The sequence below is a fragment of the Brienomyrus brachyistius genome, chromosome 25 (assembly GCF_023856365.1).
Source record: "Brienomyrus brachyistius isolate T26 chromosome 25, BBRACH_0.4, whole genome shotgun sequence".
Lineage (NCBI taxonomy): Eukaryota > Metazoa > Chordata > Actinopteri > Osteoglossiformes > Mormyridae > Brienomyrus > Brienomyrus brachyistius.
The window spans coordinates 12046741-12068928 of record NC_064557.1 but is presented as its reverse complement, the minus strand read 5'-3'; the positions used below and the strand labels follow the sequence as shown (position 1 = coordinate 12068928).

Sequence of the window (22188 nt, the reverse complement as noted above, 5' to 3'; positions counted from 1 at the left end):
TTGCCACGCCCAATCAGCAGTGTTTCCACGACTCCCACCCAGGGCTGGTCCACCCCCCCCCCCCCCCGCACCTCTCTTCAGACCAGACCCAGCCTTTCTTGAGAAACAGGGTCCCAGGAACAGCGCTGACATTTCACGCTAGCTAGCGTGCATCAGCCTGACATATTCGGCTGTCCTTTACGGGGAAACGGAGAAATTTAACCGGTCTGTCTTAATGGTCAATTACTGAATGCTAATGTGCTCATCTGAAACACTCAATGACTTCCAGGAAAAAAGAAACCCGATTGGGATTTTCAGGCAGGGATCATAAAGCTAACCCTATCTGTGTGAAAGATCTGATCAACGGCAATGTGCTCCCTGACCTTTCCCCTTTAAAAGACTCCACCTCCAGCAGGCATAAAGAACACAGCATCGCCAGTACAGGCCAAGGTTAAGGGACTGTGGAAAAAGACACATGCAGGGTTAGCAGTAAACAAATCCCTAATGTTTTAAAGGTTAGGGTGCAACCATCCATATAGGGCAATGTTTCCCAACCCAACCCCGGTAGGGAGCTGGGAGGGAACAAAAATGTGGACTGTGACAGGGAGCAAAAATGTGGACTGTTTGACAGGGAGCTGGGAGGGAGCAAAAATGTGGACTGTAACAGAGAGCTGAGTGGGAACAAAAGTGTGGACTGTGACAGGGAGCAAAAATGTGGACTGTTTGACAGGGAGCTGGGAGGAAACAAAAATGTGGACTGGGGTGAGAAACACTGCTATAGGGGAACATGCTGAGAGGAAACCTTCAGCCAATTATACAAAAACACTCATTAATTTGTGAGAAAATATATCATTCTTTACTTTTAAAATCGATAATGTACAATACTTTACAAATAAATAACACAATATGAAAAACAATGCTAACAGCAGTGGATGGAATAAGGAGCCTATTTTCAAACCCTGCCCTCTTATAAACAGTATTGATATCATAATCTCTGTAGTCATGCGGAACATGTCTAACAATGGATACTGGTCTCAGAAAGGAAATGGACAATAAATATCATATAAATATCATTTGGTGGTGAGAACAGAGAAACTGAAGTGAGGCGTGACCCCGCGTGAGCCCACCCCGAGTGGCCAGCTCAGTACCAGCTTGGATTTCCACTCCTGCCCCCCCCAAACCCGACAGTGCTGACAGAGAGACCTGCTCCGGGATGCACAAACCAGCCGGTGGGGTACTTGGGGTTCCTGTCACCTGGTGCAGGCGTGACAGTGCGTAACGTCGCATTCCATAGACGGAACCACCAGAACACCCCAAACGGGGCATCTCACATCCCGTCAGCCAATGCTTATTTAACTGTGTAAACGGACGTTTCCTGTCCATAGTGTCCCTCAGCTGAGACGAACAGCAGCAGCTGACTTCTGTTCTGAGAGAAGCGAGGGTGATACAGAAAGGAGGCCTCTAACTCTAAACCCCCACCCCCCCAGCGCTCTGCCGGCAACATTTCACGCCTGTACATGGCGGGGCGGGGGAATGGTCTGGCACCTCAAAACAAGCACATCGAAACAGACATGACTGTGCTAACTAAAGACAGCATTCTCACATACAGTCTTTATAAACCCGCCCATTTATTAACATACATCTCATTTCTTATATACATGGCATAATTTGTGCTTTTAGTAAAACAGTAGAGAAAATGCATACTTCGTCACAAGTCTGTCCTTCGTCTCGCCAGCAGAGGGTGGTGTTGAGGCGCTTCCTGACACCGTTCGTGTGAGACTATGTGCTTTACCAACACCAAAGGCACCCGTGTAAATTTTCTGCTCTGCCCCCCCTCATTAATTGGGGGACATGAAAAATTGCATTTTCACATCCCTTGCCGACTAGGAGTTCCATACACGATTCCTGATTTCTGTCCACGAGTGAGGAAGAGGAGGAGGTGGGTGAGGAAGGCTTCTCTGGTACTGGGAAGAGGGGGTGGTCCTCAGCTCCACAGGCAGACGCTGCTGACAGCCTGGCAGGTGGAGCCGGCCTCCGCGGGGGCCAGGTACAGTCGACCGTTGGGGCAGGAGCAGAGCTCGTACACAGTCTGTCGGGGGTAGGGGGTCCCCAGCGAGCTGGGCGGTGTGCCATGTGGAATACTCCCCAGCCGGATGGTCTTTGCATTTAAAAATATCTGCAGGGGAAGATGGTGGGGGCGAGAAAGTTAACTGGCTGGTAGAAAGTGACAGATTCTGTTCTGTTTGTTTGGTCAGCCCAGCTATGAAGGGGTCACATGAATCCTGCGGGAGACACACATGGTTAGGGCATCCGCTTCACGGCAAAAACAACCATTTACTTCAGGACCACCAGCTCCGTGAGCAATTAGCACAAGGTTCTCAGGTTCCTGCTGGCCTGCAGGGCCGATGTGAACGGTCCCTCGCCACAGCACCTCTGTCCCGGCCTGGATATGTAAAACAGCCCAGCCTCTAGGCCTTTCATTACTGTCCTCCCTGTGTGACAGAGGTGTGTGCGCTCGTAGCTCGTAAATGGCAAATCATGCCGTGGCTACAAGAAGTGGCTAGAGGTAGGCGGGGGTGCCGTTCCCGTTCACTAACAGCCATGTTTTGCTTGTGCCTGTTTGTGGTTTCTCTGTCGAGCATGTATTCAGGTTACAGGTCAGGACAAAAAGATGAAATTTTGGGAGCAGGGGAGAAGCAATTAAGGTGAGAAGGGCTGTGTCCCAGGCTGATGGGGCGCCCCCTGCTGGCAAGGCTCAAGACCCGATAATGCCTGATTAATGGTACAAAACACCTTTTCACTCCTTCACTAGGCTGTCTCCATTATCTAAGTGCCTAATTTGCCGAAGTCAAGACTTAGGTTGCAATGGGGAGATCAAATTAGCAGGCACCCTGCCAGCCACCATTGCTAATTACCCCACACGATCTGCTATTATCAGCCACCCACATTATCCACCTTCAGCAGTCACCCAACATTACTAATCACCACACGATCCGCCTTTAGCAGTTACCCAACATCCCTACTTACCCCACGCAATCAGCCATTAGCGGTTGCCCAACATCACTACGTACCACATGTAACCCGCCTTTAGCGGTTGCCAAAATCACTACTTACTAGGGTTGGGTACTTTTCACATTTGAACATATCCAAATATCGGTATTTTATTAGCTTTTATAAAAATGTCCCTGAACAATAACTAAAACAGATAGTTCACTAATTACCTGAAGCTGCAGTAGAACTTATCGACGGCGTAGTTTCGATGTTCTCGATGTCGGTGCAGGCGCTGTAACTGGGGCTGCAGCATTAAATGCGGCGGTACGATTATCAAACACCTAACATTCATCCGCCCGTAAATATACTGTATGTTTAACGAGGTGTTTCCTCAAGTACGACGTATTGCTAGCCCCAGTTCTGCATTTTGCATGGCAGACATTGCTTGTTTTCAGATTTCAACGCAGTTTCTCCACGCATGAGCTTTCTTCCCCTAGTAACCATTGTCATGGTAAACAAATCTATTAAATACCAAATTGAAATTTAACTGCATTAAATATCTGTGTATCGTATTGCTGTTTTAAATGTAAATTGCACTGAAACGCTGAAATAGCTGTTGGTTGATTTAAACCTTTCTCCAAGTTCCGTATGTCCCACTCAGCTCGTGCGAGCCGCTGCTGATGATCGTGTGAATGTACGGAAATTTGACACCGTTTTATTTGACATGAATCGATACCCGGTAGTACCGACATCATTCGGTACACCACCCTACTATTTACCCCACACAATCCGTCTTTAGCAGTTGCCCAACATCACTACTTACCCCATGCCTGTCATTGCTAATTACCCCATGTGATCCGCCAGTAGCGGTCGCCTGTCACTGCTAATTACCCCACACAATCCGCTTTTAGCGGCCGCCCAACTAATTACCCCATGCAAGCCGCCTTTATCGGTTGCGTTGGGGCAGGGTCGCATTAAGAGTATTAAGTGCCCCTAGGCAACAGCACACATGACGTTATGTCAGAGAAACGGAGCCGACTGGTGGCTGACAAAATTCAGGGGGTTAGGGAGGCTGCTGGCCGGGAAGGTCAACTCAGCCCTCAGAACAGTCTAACCCCAGGTGTTTTTGCAGACAACAGAGGGCGCAGTGGGAAATGGACTGCACTTGCTGTAGGTCAGACTGAGTACTGGCTGTTAGATAACGACTCAGATCTCTCAAGGAAACACGTCGCCCTTCATTCGCCCCCTTAGAACGTCTGGAGATCTTCATCCCTCCTCATCACCGTCGTGTCGCCAGGGAGCAGCTCCCTTTTCCTGACACTTTCCTCTCTGCCTTGTCAAATTCCCCATAAAGCCTGCATTCCCATAGGGACTGTGAGTAGCGTCTCCAGCACACTTCAGTCCTGGAAGCAGCATCACATTGCACAGTCCCAGCAGAACCACAGGGTGGACGCTGCAGACAGGCCGCAGGTTATAATCTGATATGGACCCCAGAGAGCACCTCATAATAAGTTATGCCTGGAGACGAACACATGGTGGAGGGGGGTCTGAAAATGTGGGGGCAGGTGGAGGCAATTTCCCTGCGTGATGAGAGAAGAGTGCAGACACACGCGCAGAGGAGCACGCCACTGAGTGTCAGCGTCTGCCAGCTCATGGTGTTTATGCAGCTCTGTTCCTAGTTGCTCCTGGGACCTGCAATTATAGCCACTCAAAACATCTTTCATGCATGATGTATCCCAGTGCGGGGTGGAGGTGGGGGGGGCAGCATATGCATGTACTGCTGTACTGCTGGAGGTCCAGGTTCCCAAGATCCTTGAGACTTAGCCAGGGTAGCGGTGCAAAACCGGCCCTGAAATCCACAGTGCTGCATTTAGCTGTAGGAGCTCGGCGGCTCAGCAGGACACATGTTACTCAGACAGCTGGGGCAGCAGCTTTTGGATGAGCTCCACCCCAAACTTAACAGGTTTAAACTGCCCGGATCGTCACCTGGCCGCTGCAGAAAAGCCTGCTGAGATGCCCGCAGGTTCCTGGCTTTTCTCCAGGCCATGGCGCCACACGACATCTGGTGGAGCGCGGTGTGGAGCAGCGGCATGGAGCAGCGGTGAGGAAGAGCAGCCAGCCCCCATTATGTAGACTACCCATTATAGAAACCCCTAAGGTACAGACTTCCCCACATAGACCTCCTGCCATTTAGACCCCCACCAAGGAGACCCCTATGCTGCAGATCCCCCTACACACAGACCTCCCTCCATGTAGACTCCCCATAATGGAAACCCCTATGGTATAGACCCTCCCTCATACAGACCTGCCGTCATGTAGACCCCCCACCATGGAGACCTCTATGGTGCAGTCTCCCCTCACAAAGACCTCAAACTACGTAGACTCCACACCATGGAGACCGTTATGGTGCATATCTCCCCTAAAAGAGACTTCCAGGTTTGTAGACTCCACCAACATGTAGACCCCCAGTTACATATACTACCAAGCACTGCAGAGACCTCCAAATCATAAAAATTCCCACTGTGTAAAGCAGGGGTCACCAACCTTTTTGAAACTGAAAGCTACTTCATGGGTACTGAGCCATATGAAGGGCTACCAGTTTGATACTCTTATTAAATAACAAATATGCTTTCAAATTTTATTGTCATTTTCAAATTTAAATGCTAAATTTCAAATCTAAAATGTGATTAAAGAGGAATAGCAACAGGATAAAATTAAATTTTAGATGCTGCTCACTGGTGAGTTGTGCTACTTTTAGAACAGGTCCGCAGACGACTCATGTGGTCCTTGGGGGCATCCTAGTGCATGTTGGTGACTCCTGGTGTAAAGACACTCAGCATACCCCCATGAGCTGCATGTGGGTATTTGTTAAGAGGTTTCACTTCAGGGGGTGGATGCTATTGGTGACCCGGTCACTTCTCCTCCCATGGATTGGAGGAAGGATGACGGCAGACAGAAGGAGAGGGCAGGGAGGGGCCTCTCTCAGCGACCTTGCAATCCCGTCACTAATGAGGGAATTCACACATGCCTTCTACAGGCACATAAATCACACGCCTGGTGTCAGCTATGCGACCTGATCTCTGATCAGCCCCGGAGTGGATTACAATTGCATGGAAGCACACCTCACTTCAGCAAGAAATGGTGCCGCTCTGTCCCTGCTTGCGTGTCATAGCCCCAGTTAATTGTTGAGCAGCCATTATCTGCTCTGAGGGTACACTTCTATTATCCCCGGAGTCAAAAAAGTGAGAATAGCCCATTTCTGCAGTCAAGTGACAGACATAATGATTTATTTCCCAGCCGCTTGGAAGTTAATTAAGTACCTCTCTGCTTCCTAAGCACTCCGACGAAGAAACAGCATCCAGGCCGCTGATGTGAGCACATGGCAGCGGGTCTGCAAAAGTGAGAGTCAGTGCTAATGCGTCCCTCATCTTCTGCAGCCAATCAGAGGCAGCCGTCATGGTGCCAACAGTCATGGAGTAATCAGAGTCACACGACTCAAATGTTGCGATTAACTGAAATCCAGGCGATGGCGAATAAGGCCAATAGAGGAGATGCTGACAGCAGGAGCATCATGAGCAGCCGGACAGTGTCAGCCAGTGTTTTCAGGAGGCTGACCGCACCCCCGACAGCAAGACTGTGGCCCCCCCCGAAGCATGGCTGTCAGAGCTCGATGGCACAGAACAACAACGCAAGGCTTCATGGTGGCTTTAATTAAGCTGTGCCGGCTATGATGGGGACAGCGGGACAAGGATGCTGTGACTGATGTGCTCATTACGGTGGACACGTGCTCACCTCTCCCTCAGTGGACTGCAGGAGCAGCTCCTTCCGGCATGCCACCTTCAGGTCGCCCACGGTGGCGCTCACCTCCACCCCCTTTGGAGCCTCCATGGTCAGGGTTCGAGTCGGCGACTCCAGCCTGCAGGGGGTGTCAACAGTAAGAGGCCGTCATGGTCGCATCATTCAGAGACGTTCCCCGGAAATACCCTCAAGCACGAGAAACGCAGCTCAGAGGAGTCATTTAGGGACTGATGGAAGGGCATACACAGGCGTGAAGATCCTGCTTCTTCACGTGGAGAGAAAGAGCTGACGTTTTGTACATCTCAGTACCGGAGTGTGTTTCTGCTTTGCCTGGGGAAATCCCGCTGCCAGACCTTCTAACTTCCTCTAATTTTCATCCACTCGACAAGAAAGTTTAATGGGAGTTTTTGCGTTTTATTTATCAATGGAGTCTGCTTGGACCCATAGATCTTCTGTGAAGGGAACATCTGGCCTTTAGCTGTGCTGAACGAAGTGTTCCATGCTGTAGTGTTTGTTTACTGGAACAAATACTTGAAGTATGCATCAGCTTGAATTTCATTAACAATTTGCCAACTCAGAATTTACATACATTTACACGTGACATAGTGACGAATGGCGAGGGCACCCCGACCACTCGTCATTTATGGGATGTGCTGCTGTCAGCAAAAGCACAGTGCCATCTTTCAGCGGTGAAGGTCAGGATTTGTGGGGATGCGGAGCCGGGATTCAGAAGGCCGGAGAGCAGAACCCAATGCAGCGTGGGGCAACTCGAGCGGAAAAGAGAATGAGCAGGAGCAATTTAAACACTGTCAACCGAAGACTTTAAGCCCTGCACCTCCGCTGGGACTTCCCAAATATGTTGGTGGGACACCTCTGCTCTCCCTGATCGCTTCTAGAGATGCATCCAAAACAACTGCTGCTCCACCCACTTTAAAAACATAACCCTGGAAAAACCAGGTGTCATTTCCGGAGGTGGAGATCATCCCATCATTTAGTCATCCCTGAGGTAGGGTACAGATTTTCTGACGCCATTATGGCCCCACCACTAACAGCTCTATGCATCAGGAATGAGGCCTAGAGGAGCAGCACATCCTTACAGGGGTCCTATCACTTCTGCACAAAATGCCAGTAAGAAAAAAATGGACAATAAGGTACAGAGTGAGGGAGGAAGTAGAATGTAAAGGTGCAGGGTGGTGGGTTTCCCACAACGTAAGTAAAGTAGACCCATGGGCCCGTGGAGGCGATTCTCAAACACTGACTCGTCCTATTGATAAATCACGGCACCAGTGGGGGAATTCCAGGACGCAGGCCCCAGCGGGAGCACATGAAATACAGATGGCTGATCAGGCAGAAAATCAGCATCCATCTGCCTCGGCTGCCCCGGCCACGCAGGACCAAAATACCTCTGTCAGCAGAGCTGTGCCACAGGCCCAGAGAGCCTGGCTGGGAGGAGCCACACCATGTGCCAGGGGAACCTGACTGGGAGGAGCCATACCACAGGTCTGGGGAGCCTGGCTGGGAGGAGCCACACCATGTGCCAGGGGAACCTGACTGGGAGGAGCCATACCACAGGTCTGGAGGGCCTGGCTGGGAGGAGCCACACCATGTGCCTGGGGAACCTGACTGGGAGGAGCCACATCATGTGCCGGGGGAACCTGACTGGGAGGAGCCACACCATGTGCCTGGGAAGAGCAATACCACAGGTTCAGGGAGCCCAGCTGTGAGGAGCCACACCATGTGCCTGGGGAGTCCAGCTGGGATGAGACATGTCGTAGGCCTGGGGAGCTCAGCTGGGAAGTACTGGCTGGGAAGAGTCACGCCGCTGGCCCAGAGAGCCCGGGAGGAGGACAGGCTCCAGACTGCACGGCCGGAACGCCTCTGGCTTTGAGGCAATCTGGGTCCAGATCCGAGGGGCTACCTCTAGCTAAAGAGAGAAGCACCAGTTGGGTAAAGTCAAAAAGAGGAAAAGAGGAGGGAAGAATGAGGGGCAACAGCCGTGTCAGATAAGAGCTGCGGCTGCTGCCCTCGAATAAGACGGCAGAGCTAGTGCTGGGGACCACCAATCCGGTACAACAGCCAATAGTGTACAGGAGGAGGCAGCTGGAGCGGATTAAGGGCAAGGCACGTGGGAGACACTGAGCAGGTCCACACCCCGTTTTGCGGTTCCTTGAGATTCTAAGACGGCCGTAAAGTGGTGTCATTTTCCATCCTTTCAGAACACTGATCATGAGAAGCTGTCTGTCCCCTTAATCTGACTGCTCTGATTAGCAGCCGGGGTTCTGGCTTGGGCCCTAGCCTGCGATTTGCCGTTCCTGCCGCTGGTCACCTTGGATGACAGAGTGTTATAGACAGCTATGATAATTAATAATAAGGACACAGCCATCCAGCAGGAGTTGAACCAATTTATCTTAGAAGACGTTGAGAAAAGGCCCCCCGGTCACCACTGTCACCGAGACTCACACCTAAAGATGGTAAATACCCTGTGCAGTTGACCCCCCCTTGGCCGCTATAATAATTCCTCTGCAATGGGAATATTAATCAGAGTTTCAGTGAGGCGCCATTTGAATTTTGTCTGTAAAACTATATCATATGTCATTAGCCTTTAATAGACTGATAGTGGGACATTACATGTCCCATTTAGCTTCAGCAGGATGGAGGCCAGCAGCCTGCAGGCCAGAGGACAGATGAGCCCAGATGATTATGGACATCCTGTGTGACGGGTGTGAGGCCATGCACTGCGGAGAAGCAGCGGGGAACCAGTCAGGTCGGTGTCCGCTGCACTCCCGCCTTCACGCTCAACACTGGTCCCGAGAAGCAGCAGCAGCTCGCCAGCAGGACAGATGCAGCCTGGACTCCGGCTGTGGGGGGCTCCCATCCTCCGCAGTCCCACGCAGACATGATTATGAATGGTCCGACTCTCCCTGGTTGCTTGTATGGGCGCAGTTCCAAAGTCTGGGCCACTGTACAAAATCTCTGCGACACCCAGAGGATGGGAGACACAACTGTGACCATCCACTGAGAAAAAAGCAGAGCCGGTGTGAAGATAAACAGAACAGTGAGCGCTGGTGACAGGGGCCTCCTGTTGGCATCTCCAGCACACAAACCAGGCTGACAGGATCCAAGTGGCATAAGCTCAAATGCCAACCTCACTGGCCAATAAAATTCAGCCACGGTGACCATGACAGCCAATGGCAGTCATTGATGTATCGAGCCAGAAGCCACGTTTTCCTGGTTGAGATGCCACATAACTTAGGAATGATGCGGAGTGATGCAAACACATCTGCCTGAGGCTGCAGAGTGGGCTGGAGGTGAGTGACAGCTCCCTCACAGCCAGGCATCTCTGAATCGGGATTCTCTGCTAAGTTGTGAAGCTCTGTCCTCCCATTAAAAGGGCTGGGTCGTGCAATGGTACCATAGGGAGAACGGTTACTGGTGTCAGCGGCAGGCAGCTCTTACTTCAGGTCTTGGAAGGGCTCGGCTCGGACGTGTGGCGTCTCCACCGAGTGCTCGAAGACTGCCCCCTCCGTGCCTGAAACGACAAGCGGGGCCCTGGTTACTCTGAGGGGGGGGTTTCAGCAGTAGGTGTGCTGAAGTTAATGCTCCACTGCAAAACTACGACTGATACCAGCGAGCGACGAGCCCAAGCATCAACATCACCTCTACCAGGTCTGACACGCAACAGTGGGGAGCTTCCTCTTTGACTCGGAAGCTGACTGACAGCTGACTGACACACACCTAGATTTGGAACATCTCAGTATTCCCAGTGAGTTTTTCTTCTAAAATTCCCAAAAGGGAATCTACAGCTCTTAATATCTCAACAAAAAGGCCTAAAGGATGCAGATGGTAAGTAGTGATTATGAAGCGTGTCTGGATCCTGGGGGGGGGGTCAGGGCGTGGGGGTGGCCGGCCGTCACCTGTGACCCGCAGCTTCTCCGCCCCGACGGTGACCTCCTCCTCGTCAGCTGAGAACAGCACGTGTTTCCCGTCGCTGCTTCGTACCTCAAACCGCTGGCACTGAGCTTCCACCATCTCCGAGCCTATAGAGGGAGGGGGGTGTATTATTTATCTAACTTCGAGTCTGTAGAGACCAGGCAGATAAAGAGCAACAGGGCATTAGGGTTTGGGGGGTGCGGGGGCGTACCAGTTAATATGATACCAAACTTGTGGATGTGGAGACAGCTGATGAGAGCGGACAGGAAATGAAAACACCATAATCAGCACACATGCTCAAGCTGATGACAGATAAGAAGCAGGATCATCGCCTCTCAAGCCCACCCCCCCCCACTCCCCCCGGTGATGGGACTGTGCCCATCAGCATTAGCCTATAACGTGTGTGACTGATTAATGACCCTCTCTCCTTGTGACGGGGAAAAATAAGTCCTGACCTTGCACGGGTCTGGAAGAGCATGAATGTCCCTGAATGGCATCGGAAGATCTGTCTGCCTCTCTGAATTTGTGCCACTACATTTGGACTCGTCATGAATCTGTCAGCCTCCTGTCCCACTTCTGTTTTGGAGGGCAACAAGGACATGCTCACTTTGTCCCAGCGCGGGCCGGTGCGTCTCCCCCGTAAGACGTCATTGAGAGCTAATTATCAAAGCAGTTTCTAAGATGAATGAACACATGAGAATGAATCACCTGCTTGACTATTAATTGATTCTGCTTCCCTTTTTTTTTTTTTTTTTTTTACACTCTCCAGCAGAGCATCAGCACGACTTCAAGATCATTTTAAAGTCACCAAAAATGTGACTGTGATGCGTCATGGCGCCTGCTCCGCTGAGCCTACATTAACACACCTCTGAGGCACTTATTGCCGGGCCACGGTACCAGCAGAGCAGTGGGGGGAGGACGAGGGGGTAACAGACCCCAATCATGACCCTGCCACCATCCTAAAAAATACCAGGAAAAAGGCAGCAACTTTGGATCCAAAGCTAGAAGAATGTGGAAAGGTGCTGTTGTGAGTATCTGCAGCAACTGGCTGGACTGCCTAAAATCACATATTCCAGGATACAGGCATCCAGAGTGAATGTTTAGAACAGAAAACAAAAGTCATTTTGCCCTGACATGCTTGCATTGAGAAATGGAACAGAAAGGGAGGGTGCCAAGTAGCCTCTCTCATAAGCGATATCAGTGAGAGCGAAGGTCTTTGTGGCAGTGACCCCGAGCCCTGGTGCGTACCCGTCACGTGAATCCCCCAGGTACCCGTTAAGTGGGCCCTGACCGCCCTCGTGCACCGTGTGACCGAATGCTTGTCGGGGCAGCTATTTACTTTGAGCGCCTCTGACTGCAAAGGTGAACTCTTCTTGGTTTATGGTGGTATGGTGTGCTGCACAGACGGGGAAACTGTCAGGCCGCCACCCCCAGCGTATTCGAGGATGGGGCCTCTGAACCACCCCCTCGTTTTGAGATGGATGAAGCGGCTCGGTGTGGGAACTCACCGACTGTCACGCGGCCCGTGATCTGGCCAAGCTCGTTCCTGGCACTGGCAGTCACGTTGCGGTCTGACTGCAAGACCAGTGGGCTGTCCTGGGGCAGGGAAAAGACAGGGGAGGGGGGGCAGACAGGTGAATCCTCGCTCTCAGGATGATCACACTGCCCAGCTTCTTCTCGTCATCCTCCTGCTGCCGCCATGGGCCGAAGGAGAAGGTCTGACAGAGAAAGAAACAGCTCTCGAGCCCCGGGGCATCCTGTCCATGTGATGAGAGGGAGCTGCTGAGAGTCATGCCTGCCTCATGTTTCCCCTTAGCCCAGAGGCCCATACCCCCACACCTCACTCACAGCACTGCAGACTAGTGCCCCACTGAAGCCAGGAGGATGTGTTCTCTACACGTGCCCGCGACCGATTCCTGTCATCACACTTCTGCTGCCGGTGACAGGCTCTGAGACCCCACGAGCAACCCACTCAGCGCCAACGTGCGGGCCAAATGTCCGGCTGCAGCTGTACATGATAAGCAGTCACTTCACCAGTAAGATACAACATCTAATTAGTGACACAGCTACTCGTGTACAGCTCTGTGACACTCTTTCAGAAAGCTCTACCCCAGACTTGCCCCATGTGTGTTAAGTCTCGACAGGGTGCTTAATCTCCTGGCACAGTGGGCCCCTCAGCAAGGGGGGTGACTGCATGGTTCCCCATGCCACAATCCCGTCTCCTCCCCTGCTGGCAGCTTCGGATCTTTCTGCGGTGGCCCAGCATACCAAGTTGCAGGGAGGGGGACTCATGCTGACTCGTCTGCCAGCTCGCCATCATGTCCAGTGGGGGTCTGCTCAGTTCCCCTTTAGCTGTCCTACTAACCAGCAGTGCTAACCTGCCGCTGATAACCAGCCATATCCTCGCAAATGGATGCCTCCCCTCACCAGCATTGAGGAAGAAGCTCCCACTCCACAACCCCCTCTGAGCATCAATCTCTCCACTGATGCGGCCAAAAAATTTTCCCGCCAGCGACCCAATGTGATCGTATTCTGCTGGGGAAGCTGATCGACGCCACCGGCACCCTCTTCTGGCCGGGCTTGGCGCAACGCACACCGAGAGAAGTGTGCGCAGTGTCTCGGCCAAACAAAGCCATGAGTTTAATTAATAGCACAACGGAGAGCGTGAACGGCCCATGGCGCAGGGAACATCAGAGCCAGGCTGGAGGCTGCGTCCGAGTCAGGAGGTGTCACCATTTATCATCATCATCATGCTTCTCTGAGGTTTCAAAACAAACATTCATCACACGTCAAGGATTGAGTAAACTGCTGCAGTAACACATCCCTTGATGGAGGAGGAAAGCTCCATCACGAGGGGCAGTTTAATTCGATTAAATTCAGTCTGCCATTTTCTAGCCCTCCTCAGTGGTCAGTAATGAGCTGAGGAGCTGGTCTCATCCCACAAGCCTGGACCAGTGAAGGACGTGGGCCACAAAAATGAACGTGGGGGAAAATGATCATATGGCTCATAAACAAGAGGACTGCTAACCCTCCCACCACGATTCACATTGCAGTCTTCATTACATCAACTACTCCGGAACCTCACCGGAGAGATGTACTGCTTTCCGGAAAACTCTGGCCCATCTCTTTAATCAGTGACTCCCTCTGATCAAAGCCTGTGATCTACCTGACGTGAGCTTAGCCAAGAATGACGGCTGCGTCTGCAGGAGCAGCCAGGAGGACACGCCAAGCAGACATCATCAAGGGATCAAGAAATACAGCCTCCCAATCTCATTAAGCTTTGATGGTACAGGTCTTCTGTCACTGCAAATGCAGCCTGGACTCTACAGATGCCCATCCCATCACCGCAAACGCAGTGTAGACCCTAGACAGAATGTGTCTCCTATCACTGCAAACACAGCACAGACCCTACAGACAGAACAGGTTTCACATCACTGCAAAACGCAGTGCAGACCCTAGACAGAATGTGACTCCCATCACCACAAACTCGGCACAGACCCTACACACAGAACATGTTTTTCATCACTGCAAAACGCAGTACAGACCCTAGACGGATTGTGACTCCCATCACCACAAACTCGGCACAGACCCTACACACAGAACATGTTTTTCATCACTGCAAAACGCAGTGCAGACCCTAGACGGAATGTGACTCCCATCACCACAAACTCAGCACATACCCTACAGACAGAACTGGTTTCTCATCACTGCAAATGCAATGCAGACCCCTAGAGACAGTCCAGGTCTCCCGTCAGCACAAACACAGCGCAGACTCTACAGACAGAACGGGTTTCCCATCACGGCAAATGTAGTGCCTACCCAAGAGACAGTACGTGTCTCTCATCACCGCAAACACAGTGTGGACCCTACAGACAGCACAGTTCTCCAGTCCCTGGGTGTGTGTTACCTTCACTCTTCAAGTCAAGTCAAGCCAAGTAGGTCTTTAATGTCATTAACACAAGACTAATGCATAACAACCTAGCAGTGTAGAGTGCACAGTGTGCAAAAACTGTGCAAACATTGCGTGAAAAAAGGACAGGACAGCTGCCACCGACGAGTACAAACAGCACAGTGAACCCAATACTGATAAGTTTGGTTGTGCAATGAGGTAGCAATAAAAAAAGTTTATAAATGTTGACTGGTCTCCATGGGGGCGTAGAAGCACGTCATTTACCAAGGGCAGCAAGATTGCCCCCTGCGCTGCACTAACAACACAGCAGAGATCTGGGTTACCGCCACACACCAAGCCACGAGGTGGTGAGGAATCAGACAAAGTGAGGTCCCCTTTCCATTGACACAGACACACCCCCCCCCAAAAAATAACCACCAACCAATCAAAATTAGCTTTTGAAGCATCGTGTCTTTCTGGAAATGTATTAGCCCCAAAGTGCCCTTTACAGTCATTAGGGTGCTGATTAAATCTCACTGTACAAGAATGAAGACAAATGGGAGATGGGCTGATCTTAGGCAGTGTAAATCTGAAGCCAATTTAATTAATGAATTAGTGGTTACTCACTGATGACCGCTCCAGTGCGTGACCCCCCTGCCCCACGGGCCCCCTGTGCCACTGTATCAGATGAAAGGCAAAGGACACAGCCACTCAGAGTCTGGAAACCGAGTAGCAGAACCACGCACACACACCCTCCGTACTCTTAGAATGAAACTTCTTCATGCGCTACTCATATGATTTTCTGTTGTCTTGGCATCCTCTAACCTAAACTACGGATATTAACACCTTGTTTCCTTCAACTGTGAAGACAAATTCACAACAGATCACCGTTTGGCCGACTATACAGATTCATCCTTATGAGATCCCGCTGATTATGAGACCTGGCAGGGATGGAGCTCCGATGAATCAAATCATCCTGGCATTATCTTCCTCATGTTATCGACATATGCTCGACTGCTCTAATCTCCGTCTTGGGATAAAATTACTGAGCATGATCTATCAGATGAATCACCACAAACAGATTTTACACCGTCCACACTGCCTTGTCTCATTTAATCAGCATGAATAACAGTGTTTGTGTATGTAGGCGGACCTTCGGCTTTGCATGTCTCACTAACGGCAGGGACGATCGGAGCTTTAGCACAGCCCCCTTTAATGGGGCCCCACCCGAGGAAACATCACACCCAGGCCATACGAGCTGCAGGACACAGGGGGAAGCCGTCCATGGCCAGCTGGAGCGCAGCCTGTAATTAAAATGCTCTACTATGCATTCCCAGCCTGTCAGTGATGAGAGTGCCTGCGGCAATGCCAGCCGAGCAACACAAGCGCCGAGCGTCTTGAGAAACTCACCGAAGACGCCCCACCCCATCTCGCTGCCTCACTTGTTTTCATGGTGGCGCTTCGCAGTCGACTGTTTGGAAGTGTGCAGACCTGATTTCACCCTGGTCACAGCCACAGGTAGAGGGTCTGTGTCCAGAGGGTAAAAGTCCAGACCAAGGTTTGATTTGAAACAACTAACCACTCGAGTATACAGTGAGGAACATAAGTATTTGAACACCATGCAATTTTGCAAGTTCTCCCACTTAGAAATCATGGAGGGGTTCCCACTGTGAGACGGAATTAAAAAAAAAAATTCAGGAAATCACATTGTATGATTTTTAAAGAATTTATTTGTATTGCACTGCTGCACATAAGTGTTTGAACACCTGAGAAAATCAGTGTTAATATTTGGTACAGAAGCCTTTGTTTGCAATTACAGAGGTCAAACATTTCCTGTAGTTCTTGCCAGGTTTGCACACAGATGCACACAGATGCAGCAGGGATTTTGGCCCACTCTTCCACACAGATCTCCTCTAGATCTGTCAGGTTTCGCGGCTGTCGCTGAGCAACACGGAGTTTCATCTCCCTCCAAAGATCTTCTATTTCATTTAGGTCTGGAGACTGGCTAGGCCACTCCAGAACCTTGATATGCTTCTTACGGAGCCACTCCTTTGTTATCCTGGCTGTGTGCCCATCTTCAATGCTCTGACTGAGAGGAGGTGGTTGTTGCTCAAAATCTCACAATACATGGCCCCATTCATCCTATCCTTAATACAGTGCAGTGTTCAAATACTTATGTTCCTCACTGTACAGTCACAGAGAACTCAATTGCCTTGCTGAAACAAAATCTTGGTCTGGACTTTTAACTTTCTGGACCTGAACTACCCACCTCTGGTCACAGCCCTGTCTTTCGGACCAAGACTGCCATCAGTATTTGTTCCACATGCTTTGTCAAAGCACAGATTATCATTACTATCAACATGCTTGTAGCACCGAAACAGGTCCTTTCCAGAAAGGCAGGGAACATGGGCACAGATATAAGCGTCCATGGGGAAGTTTAACCCCAACATCACATTCACAGAACACAGTTTCAGTCGAGCAGCAGCAGTCGCCTTCTGCTGGAATTGCTCAGATTTACTAATAAGGCACTGATACTGGTGAAGGACTTCGATGAAGCTGCTGGTGAGGTTCTCCTCAGCGACTCAGTAAATCATGGGAAATGGCTGCGATCCCAGCCATGATAAGTGATGAGAGAGGAAGGGGAGGGCAGCCGGAGTGTGAGCCAGCGGTACACGGAACCGCGGGCAGTGCCTGGGTTTGGTGATCGCTTGTATCTCCCTGGCAATCGATCACTGGCTTACAGCGTTGTAAGGTAATAAACCCAGCTGAGCCAAGCAGGACGAGCTGCTTCGTTACTGCTTAAGCAGAGTGCACTGGGGGAAATGCTGCCGCCCCCTTCCCCTACACCCTGCCGCTATTCAGGTGCATTTTTGGCTGTTGTGTACAACTACCCCTATCTTCCAGCGTAGAGCTGACACCCATTTGCCTGACAGGACTCCCCTCGCCTCAGAGTGGACACAGATGATGTTCAGATGGGCATCAGGCGCCAAGGCTCCCGGGGTTGCCGGTGCCGCTGCCAGACTCCATTCCACTTAATCTTCCCTGATCCTTTCTTCTATAGAACGAAAATGGGGGGAAAGTCAGTCAAAGATTCCCTCAGATGGAAAATCGCACATCAGCAGGTGCCCAAGGAAGTATGAAATAAATAAAGAGATTAGAGATGGAGGAAATGCATCCTGGGAGCATTTTTTAATAAAGAGGAAGCTCGCAGGAAGCTCCGGCCACCTGGGATCCGGCGCAGTGGGTGCGCGACGGCACAAATAAGCTTTCTCACTCCTGAGGGCGGTCATTATATTCTGTGGGGGATGGGGGGGGGGGGCATGAAACCCGTTACAGCAGTGACACAGCGGGGACAAGGGGTCACAGCCTCAGTGTTTCCGGAAAGCGGGGTCAAAAGAATCACCTGGAGGTGGCATGGGCACGAATGAGCGTGGAGGTCAGCTTCAGACGCACTGCGATGGAAGGAAAAGCAGCTCGGCTTTTCTGCAGATCGCTAACAGTCCACTCCCCAGTTTACACCCAGCCCAGATCCCAAGAGCAGTAACTGAAAAGGGTGTGACATTGTGATGGATGACAGGTCTCAGGGGGGCCTTCCCAGCATGCAGTGGGAGGCCCATGCCCCACCCTCACAGGGGAAGGACCCCGGCACGCCTGCCACTCTTTTCATTTCCCAGAGCGAGTGGCTTCTTCAGTTCATGGACAGTGCTGATGGGGCGTGAAATCCCTCTGTGAAAGCCCCCCCCCCCCCCCAAACCAATGGGTTTGTTTCACTTCTTCAGTACTTCATGTACTGTAAAAAACAGAGCTGATAGTGACAGGACAGGTCAGCGGAGCGAAGCAGAGACAGGGCCTGGGCACGGACATTTCCCAGAATGCTCGGGGTGAAAATGACAGGAAACCTTTACTGTCAAGAGGTCAGCCGGATAAACAGGTGAAGCGCGTCCTGGAGAGGGGTCCCCACGTGGGGGTGGGGGCCCTACCTGGAGGCACACTGGCCGCCTGGGACCCCATCCATACAGCCAGGATGTCAGTAAACCTCCACATTGTGGATCAACACCACAATAGTAAAGCCAAAGCGAGCTGGCTTTGACCCATTTCAGGCTGAAACATGCCCCAGAAGCCTCCTGTGAAGCCTCCTTAATGTCCTGCATCACTCATTGCTCACACACTCTTCATTATGCAGCCCTTCAGCTTGAGATGCTCTTACAGGGTCATGCAAACTAGGGGCAACAGGGCAAGCAACTGTCATAACATGGAAACCTGCTGCCCAAACACGCTGCACACACCTCACACGCATCGTACACACAGGCCTGTCCTCCTTACCTTGCGGGACTGTATCTCTTTGACATACAGGGGCAGCAGAAACTCGGAGACTCCCTCAAGGCGGATGCCCTGCTTAGTGACACGAAGGTTGCCCATGCCGTCCTGTGAAGAGGGAGAACAGGTCATGAGAGCTCTGGTCCTCCACGAAAAGCAGAAGCATTGAGGGTGAAGCTCGTGTGCACTTCCTGCCTCATTACATCCCCCATGCTCCCGACTTCAGGTGCTCTGTAGCCCATATGCTGGCTGTAATCAAAGGCACCACTATCTCTTAGCTCTGGTAGTAGAACTAGCTAAATTATCACTGGTTGTCATTGGTTTATTGAGATTCCAGCCAGTGCTGACGGATGAGTAAGGAAGCTCAGAAACCCTGCCCAGCAGGGACCGTTTGGCACCGCCAGTGTACAAATGTGAGCAGATCGTCCCTTTGAGATGCATCACAGGTCGCCGGGAAAAGGACTGGCAGTATTAAGCAGGACTGGGACCCGGAACAGGGAGAGTGAAAGGCAGCCACAGCAGCTCAGTCAAAGTCAACGAGACGCCCATGAATCTCAGCCCCTGCCAGTAAATTAAGGGTGATGCTCTCTCTCTCACACACAGACACACACGTTTGTATTAGTGTCTTTGTGGGGACCATCCACTCATTTCTATGGGCAAAACTCCAATCCCAACAATGACAACCTTAACCATATGTAACCAGACACGACACAAGACTTTTGACATTTTTAGTTTTTTGATTGCAGTCACAGACTTTACTAATATTGAGTTTCCCCCTGTGTAGACCGAAAACCCCACATCATCAAAATAACAGGTTTTTATCACATTGTGGGGACTGTTGATCATTAGGCACGTTGGGGAGGCATCACGGCATCCTCCTACCGGAATGAGGAAAAACTACATGGGCACTTTCAGACCTCTCCTTAGCATCATTCTCACTGAGAGGAAAAGGACACACACACACACACACACACACACACATAAATACATACAATTGGGTGCTTTCAGATCCCTCCCCAGAGTTGCTCTCACTGAGAGAAGCTGTCACATCTCTACGTGCCAACCTAACATCTCACGTCTCCCTAAATGACAAGCTTTCAGCAGTCTGACCCTGTCCATCCAGAACACAGTCAGCACACTGTCTCCAGGTCTCCCGTGCCATTCACACATCCCTGACATTCTGTATATTTGTTCAAGTTTAACCCTGTAACAGAGAAGATGTCTGCTTGTCGTTCTTAACGCAACACAGGGAAGCTGCTTCCCCACACTAAAATATACCGCTGCACCTCCAAACGTCTCACGCCTGATCCTGTGACGCTTGGGAATATTGGTAGATCCCTTCTGGACCCCTCGCAAGGCCCAGGTGTGACGGGCAGCTCTCTGAGAAGGCGCGTAGGCATGAAGAGTGTGCAGAAACGACCTGGCCAGAGCGGGAAGAGGAACTTCAGGAAGCCATGAGACAAAGCAACATGTTTAACAGCAGAACCAGGGGGGGTAGACTGAGGATCAGCCAGGCTGCCTTTGGAGATGCGGTCATGACCCCATTTGCTCAATTAATGATTTCTTCACCCACATCTATCGATTTATTATTGAATTTCACGGATCCTCAGTGGGTGTGACCTTTACACATTCATCTTCCAGACATTTGAGCAAGTAAGATCCCACTGTGGGGGGGGGGGGGGGGACCAGGACTTGAGCCAGTGTTTGAACACAATGCATGCCTTTGTCAGGGAACTAAGAGGCGGTCTGACGTGGCTGTGCTAATGGCTAAGTTTGGAAACCTTCTTGAATGGCTTCCCCGGCTAGACAATGATGAATTAAACTTTAGTTTACAGCGTGGTATCAGGCAGTCATAAATTAACAGGAGAACAAGTCCGAAAGCAACACGGCAGCCGGGGATGCACATGGCATTATCCGGAGCGTTTCCAAATGTGCTCCGCAGCATCTCAGGGGCATCAGTACAATAAGGACACTGAAGCAGGTCACGGACGGCTCCTGCAGACCTGGAAGTCGATGGCCCTCCGTCCCTCGCCAGACGCCCACACACGGGACCCAGGGCAAGACACGAATCTTCCAAAGTTCCTCTTCTTCGGGGATAATTAACAGTAGAACTTCTTTTTTGCTATGTGAAGGTCACTCCTGCTTATGAGGAACTAAACTACACAGCTCTCTTGATGACTAAGCACGGGCGTGTGCCAACCTGCGCGTCTAACACAAACTGATTAGGCGTGAATGAATTACGCTAAGCAGAAGGGACAGGGTCACACAACTGCAGCCACCTCTGAATCTTCATTCCTCCAAACAAAGAGGCCTGATATACTGGGACGGGGGATAGTCCCAGTGGTGGACATTTCTATTGGCTGATACCTAAGAAAAGAGTAATTCCATTGGTCAATCCAGTGAAGAAGCGTCAGCAGCTCATTTGCTGAGCAAATGATGTATGGAGTATGAACTTGCCATGCAGAAGAGCGTCAGTGTGATGCAGGCCGCCCAGACCAGGGTGGTCTCGTACTCAGGAGCCGCATCGATCCAGCCTTGGCAGCGGCACCATCAGTGGGGGGAGGCGGTGAGCCGTGAGTCGTCACAGGCCCTGGCCATGGTCAGCACGTATGTAAACGTGATAGGCGCCTGTATAATTCACAGACATGGCTTCCCACCATCATCTCCATTAAAATGGGTTCCTGGAGAAAAGCAGGCCGGCCTTGCGTCACCCAGCTGGAATTCCAGATAACTTTTCCCGACACTTCCAGCTCAGCTAGGAGCCCAGAGTGTTATTAAAAAGGCGAGTCTCATGGTGCAGGCGCCCCAAGCTGAGCTGATTATCCGCACTTTCCTCCATAAATCCAGAGCCCCAGGCACCGTACTGCATAACAAAGCGTGAAATATACGATGCACTCAATTACGCCATTAGGGAACGGCGGTCAGGTCACATTCTGATTTAACCTGTATGAGGGGCGGCTTCTGTGCATCTCCGCCGCCCGCGGCTCGCTGGGATCTTCGCATGTGAAGACAAAGCTTCTGCATAACCAACATAATCCATATTTTCCAGATGATTTCAGCCGCTCTTGCTTGACTTACCGCGCACGCGATTACGCCCCATAATTCTCCTCTTTAATGACCGGTGCAGTGCATTTATCTATACGCAGGAAATAGCTGTATATTTCCTGCTTACACTTTTGACACTGTTTTCCAGCTGACCAGGCCCGGCTTGGGACTCACTGCGTTAATAGAGCCGTAAGCCCAGGGGGAGCAAAAGCTTGCAGCCATGGTGACAGACGAAGGCA

General features: G+C 51.1%; 1 protein-coding gene across 5 annotated transcripts in view; it reads right to left on the bottom strand.

Annotated features, from left to right (window-relative positions):
• Positions 1 to 1804: 1804 nt before the first annotated feature.
• Positions 1805 to 22188, bottom strand: part of LOC125720723 (zeta-sarcoglycan) — a 62733-nt gene continuing 42349 nt past the window's right edge. For all 5 annotated transcript variants that reach the window (XM_048996502.1, XM_048996504.1, XM_048996503.1 and 2 more), the window contains exons 3-8: positions 18911 to 19012; positions 12207 to 12294; positions 10683 to 10805; positions 10225 to 10297; positions 6763 to 6886; positions 1805 to 2155 (exon numbers count right to left, since the gene is read on the bottom strand). In XM_048996502.1, the coding sequence (XP_048852459.1) occupies positions 1964 to 2155; positions 6763 to 6886; positions 10225 to 10297; positions 10683 to 10805; positions 12207 to 12294; positions 18911 to 19012 (702 nt within the window). In that variant the 3' untranslated portion in view covers positions 1805 to 1963. The remainder of the gene's footprint in view (positions 2156 to 6762; positions 6887 to 10224; positions 10298 to 10682; positions 10806 to 12206; positions 12295 to 18910; positions 19013 to 22188) is intronic.